The sequence below is a fragment of the Salvelinus fontinalis genome, chromosome 17 (genome assembly GCF_029448725.1).
Source record: "Salvelinus fontinalis isolate EN_2023a chromosome 17, ASM2944872v1, whole genome shotgun sequence".
Classification (NCBI taxonomy): domain Eukaryota; kingdom Metazoa; phylum Chordata; class Actinopteri; order Salmoniformes; family Salmonidae; genus Salvelinus; species Salvelinus fontinalis.
The window spans coordinates 25,944,820-25,950,228 of NC_074681.1; the positions used below are offsets into that span (position 1 = coordinate 25,944,820).

The 5,409-nt window shown below is 39.5% G+C and overlaps 1 protein-coding gene across 1 annotated transcript; it reads right to left on the minus strand.

Annotated features, from left to right (window-relative positions):
- LOC129814591 (retinol dehydrogenase 12-like) lies at positions 1 to 2,192 on the minus strand. The gene is made up of 7 exons (XM_055867765.1): positions 2,170 to 2,192; positions 1,776 to 1,891; positions 1,469 to 1,624; positions 1,220 to 1,324; positions 851 to 1,060; positions 278 to 470; positions 1 to 144 (listed from the first exon to the last, which is right to left on the minus strand). Exons 1-7 carry the CDS (start codon positions 2,190 to 2,192, stop codon positions 42 to 44), a joined length of 906 nt encoding a protein of 301 aa, XP_055723740.1. The 3' UTR covers positions 1 to 41.
- Between the last annotated feature and the right edge of the window lie 3,217 nt (positions 2,193 to 5,409).

The window sequence follows — 5,409 nt, forward strand, 5'->3', positions numbered from 1 at the left end:
ACATATTCTAGCCTATCTATAATGATATTCAAGGATGATGTTCAGTCCCATGTTATCCCAACCATTTGGCAGCTGAGTTCCCATAGTTTCTGAGCCATTTCATCATCCCTGGCAGCCCTGGTACAGCTGGAGGGTTTACAGTCACTGTGAACAATGAAAATGCAATTCAGTAACAAATAATATGTGTATCATATACTAAATATCTTATGTAAACCTAGGATTTATCTAAAATGTCACTGTGGTCTAAAAACCAATTCACTTCATTGTGTGATTTCACCTGTAATATCCACCGCTCTCTGGCTCCAGCTCAGGCTCCACAGCACAGTAGATGGAGGTCTGGGCACCTTGTACAATAGTTTTGGTGAAAGGTCTGACAATCTTCCAGGATATCAGCAGTGCTAAATTCATGTGTCTCTTCAGCTCAGTCCTCACTATACCTGGGTGGACTGCATACACTGTCACTCCAGTGTCTAACAAAGGAAAAATGGAAGTAGAGAATCAAACCTCTTCTAAATAGTGCAGGCATCACATATTACCTTTTATCTTACCGAATAAGCACAAAATAACAAGATTTAGGGGACTGGATCGACAATCTCATAAAACGGTAATTCTTGGATGTTTGAAAAAGAACAGCAGTGCTAGAAAGTTTATTAGTGAACAAGATAAGACTTTCTAAGAAAGTATTATCTTTAAGCTAGCCAATGATGCAAAACGTCTATGATGAAAAGCCAGCCAATCTTGCAAAGCTTCTATCATAAACTGCAGTGTTTTCAATGCAGTTGGTTTTGCTTGCCCAGGTCCACTGATAATGTCAACACCAATATGGGAGAAAAAAAATTGTAACACAAACCTTTTAGTCTCTTGGCCAGGGACCGTATACTCAGGATGTTGGCTAATTTGCTCTGTCCATATGCTCTTCTGGAGTGGTAGCTCCTCTCACTGTTGATGTCCTCTAGCTGGATCCTACCCCATTTGTGAGCCATGGAGGACAGGTTGATGATTCTGGCTGGTCTGGATCTCTTTATCAGATCAATCAGCAGGAAGGTGAGCAGGAAGTGACCTGAAAGACATGATATTCTAACATGCTACTCTACAGTAAATTACTTGTACAACGTATTACTGACTAATATTTTCATAGGGTAAGAACTATAGATAATATATAATTTCACTCTATAGCCTATTTGTATATCTTCATTTGTGTTAGGTTGCTCTGTCTCACCCAAATGGTTCACTCCAAACTGCATCTCAAAGCCATCTGCGGTCTTAGAGTATGGACACATCATGATCCCAGCATTGTTGATAAGAATGTTCACTTGTTTCTCCTCTGAAAGAGTATTTCCAAATAAAAAAAGTAATCACTGAAGTTAAGACTGATTGTGTATTGTATTCCATATTGTATTTCTACATTAGACAAAGTCCTCACATTGAGATTATAAAGAGATTGGACGAGTGACAAGTCTCTACTAACCCCTGTTGATTAACTCTGCAAATTCTCGAATGGACTTTGTGTCGGACAAATCCATCTTTCTGGTCACAATGTTGGGGTTTCCAGAGTTCTCAATGATCTCTCTCTGTGCCGCCTCAGCTCTGCCCAAGTCTCTGCAGGCCAAGATTATCCTGCCCCCTGATGATTATAGAAAAATGTCAGAGTATATGTCAAGTATGTACAGTTTATGTCAACCAACATGCATCATGCTATCCATCCTTTCACCACAACATTATACTGTATAATGTACATGTACTGTATAATAACATGGTGGTGCAAGTGTACTTACCTCTCTTTGCCAGGTCCATTGCTGTCTCTTTGCCAATGCCAGCATTGGCTCCAGTAATGATAACTGTTTTGCCATCTAGTCTTTCACTAGATGACCACTGACCACAGAGAATATCTCTAGAGAAACATAGGAACACGTGTGATTGTGAGCAGATACAGTAAAAATGACATATGTCACTAAATCAGACCTGGAATAAGTAAAGTTTTTTAAATGGTTTTGATACATTTCAAATAATACTTTGGAGGTGTAACCCCCCTTAATTATGTTGGATCACTATCCTACATACTGAGCTAGTTGGTGATGTACAATCAATGCAGCAACTTGAGCCAAGTAAAGCAACATTCACATAAACCAACAACAGAATGAGTAGAGTAGTAGAGCATGCACAGCCTACCTTATTGTATAAATGTTTGACATTCTGGAGCTGATGGCCGCCACACAGACTCCCTACCGTGTTGTCTCACGGCATGTCCTTTCTCTAAAGAATTACACTAGTTGAATTGCTGATCGAGTAAGTGTGTAGTGTATGCTATGTTAGAGTTGAGGACTGGATTATTGTAGAGGGTCGGATTGGGGTTGTAACAACTAATCCTAGATAATCTGCTAAAGTTCTGCCACATGATCCAATCAGGATCAGCAGGAGCCTGTGCATATAACCATTTCAATACATATCAGCAATTCTTGAAAACTACTGAGCTCTGATTTTAGACTGTATGTTGAATCAATAATTTATTTTTGTAAAAAAGGAAAGCAAAAAAATACTATTTTGAGAACATTGAGATGACAATGATACTGAAAAAATAATTTTCACAACGTAACATACTGTACCATTGATAACGTACTATGAATGAGAAAAGTTTATTAATATTGTTTCGATCTATAAATGCAACACTCTTAAAACTGGAAAGGTTAAAGTGAATACCAGCTAGAAGGAATGGCTATTTGAATGAAGAGAGTTGTACTAATATCCCTTGGGCAGATTCTGCATGTACAGCTGACCAAATTACGCAGGATTTTACTTCTAGGTTAACCAAGATTAGGGTTGTACTAATCCTGAGACAAACCCCAAAAGAAGTAGAGGCAAAACAATCATTTGTTTATTTCACTCAGGAATGCAGAGGGACAATAAACATATATTTATATGTATACATATACATATAAGAACCTGACCAAGAACACCATCTAGTGGTTAACATAATAGCTATAGTGTTTTTTTCCCCAAATCAAGATCATAGTTATAGTTAAATGAATCCCAAAGAAACAAAATCGTAATAAATATGCTTTACACCACATTATAAACATTATAAACTGGGCCCTGAATACTGATTGGCTGACACCTGATAAGCTTGACACCTGTAACAATGTAATGTATTCGGCACAAAGCTCGCACAGGATAACTTATATAACCTAACATCACTTTGTCGGGCAAACACTCAACATCAAAACTCAAAAGAACAGACATCGGCTCTTCTGTTTCACCACTCACGCCACCCTGTCTGAGTAGCACCAAAGGACGAGCATCACGAACACCGGGAATCTTTCCCTTCAGTTGGTCAGCTTTCACATTTACCTCTACCCCAGTAATCACTGCATTCAATGGCACCCTTTTCTTGAGAGCTAAACAATTCACATCTCTTGCCCCCATTCGCTTAATGTGGAGCGCCTGCTCCCTCTGACCAGCAGAAACACAAACAATTATCACAAGACCACTTCTGGTTACCCTCACCAATTCCAATAAAAAACATTATTGGCATTGTTGAATTCGATTTTTATAATAGCAAGCCAGGACTGATGGTTTGCTTAGCTAAACTAGCAGGTCTGTTTGTTTGGATACCAAGGCAAATAATGTAGCTACGGTGTATAGTAAACTTGCTAGCTACTTCAGTGGATGTGGAAAACATTTCTAACTGCAAATGAACACATTTATAGTGGTAAATGTGTTAAATTATAGCCATGGCATAAAAGGGATAATCAACTCAAGGCTAAATGCATTCTTTGGGAAAAAAATGTACTCTGTGGAAGGTGCTAGAGCCCCGAGTTGATTATATAGAGTTTGTGACTGGCTAGTTAGCAAGCAAGGGATAAGAATGCTGCCAGCAAGCATGGCAATGGAACATAAAGGACGAATGTCTGGTTTCGCGTCCATAAATACTGAACTAATCGAACAAACGACTGTGGCTCAAAACAGGTGGGGCTCTGCAGGTGGGGCATCCCTTGTTGGTGTCCCTTGTTGAATTTGCGATTTCCAACTTGTTGTGTAATCTTTATGTCCAATGGCCGATGAGCACCGATACGTTTTATATATAATTTCTCTTAATTATTTCTCTTCACATGATAAGGATTAAAAAGGATTTGCCAGTAGATTGTCGACTTGATTCATGATGATGACTGCTAGCTAAGACTGAAAGATGTTGACATGATCAGTCCAATCAAAGCTACTGTAGACATAACGTGATTTGACATACTTTTATCTGTGGCCAATGACCTTGAGCCTTCTTAGTAGGGCACTTGTAATATAACTTCATGGCAGGACCCAAAGGGCTGAAATTTTGGATGTCTACCCTTACTAAGGACATAAACTTAGCAATAACGTACTGTCCCCATGAGTAACAGAACACTGAGCCAATCAGGCGCAATGCTCCTATTTTTTGCTGGCTCGCCCCCCCACCACAGAAAGCACTGAGCTAGGCTGAAACACCTACATTAACTCAATGATATATAAAACAATTGTACATTGTTTGCAAACTGATACAGTTGAAGTCAGAAGTTTACATACACTTAGGTTGGAGTCATTAAAACTCATTTTTCAACCACTCCACAAATTTCTTGTCAACAAACTATAGTTTTGGCAAGCCGGTAAGGACATCTACTTTGTGCATGACACAAGTAATTTTTCCAACAATTGTTTACAGACCGATTATTTCACTGTATCACAATTCCAGTGGGTCAGAACTTTACGTTTGGAGGAAAAAGGGGGAGGCTTGCAAGCCAAAGAACACCATCCCAACCGTGAAGCACAGGGGTGGCAGCATCATGTTGTGGGGGTGCTTTGCTGCAGGAGGGACTGGTGCACTTCACAAAATAGATGGCATCATGAGGAAAGAAAATTATGTGGATATATTGAAGCAATATCTCAAGACAGTCAGGAAGTTAAAGCTTGGTTGCAAATGGGTCTTTCAAATGGACAATGACCCCAAGCATACTTCCAAAGTTGTGGCAAAATGGCTTAAGGACAACAAAGTCAAGGAATTGGCGTGGCCATCACAAAGCCCTGACCTCAATCCTATATAAAATTTGTGGGCAGAACTGAAAAAACGTGTGCGAGCAAGGAGGCCTACAAACCTGACTCAGTTACACCAGCTCCGTCAGGAGGAATGGGCCAAAATTCACCCAACTTATTGTGGGAAGCTTGTGGAAGGCTACCCGAAACATTTGACCCAAGTTAAACAATTTAAAGGAAATGCTACCAAATACCAATTGAGTGTATGTAAACATCTGACCCACTGGGAATGTGATGAAAGAAATAAAAGCTGAAATAAATCATTCTCTGTGTAACGCTTGTCGTGGTTGGAAGAAGAGGAGGACCAAAGCGCAGCGTGGTAAGTATCCATATTCAATTTAATAACTGAACACT

Coding starts and splice junctions, on each gene's coding strand:
- LOC129814591 (XM_055867765.1), bottom strand. CDS start 2,192: ATGTCAAACATTTATACAATAAG. Junction 1,892..2,169: donor TCAAACATTTATACAATAAG/GTAGGCTGTGCA, acceptor ATGTTTCTCTAG/AGATATTCTCTGTGGTCAGT. Junction 471..850: donor CCTGGCCAAGAGACTAAAAG/GTTTGTGTTACA, acceptor TTCCTTTGTTAG/ACACTGGAGTGACAGTGTAT.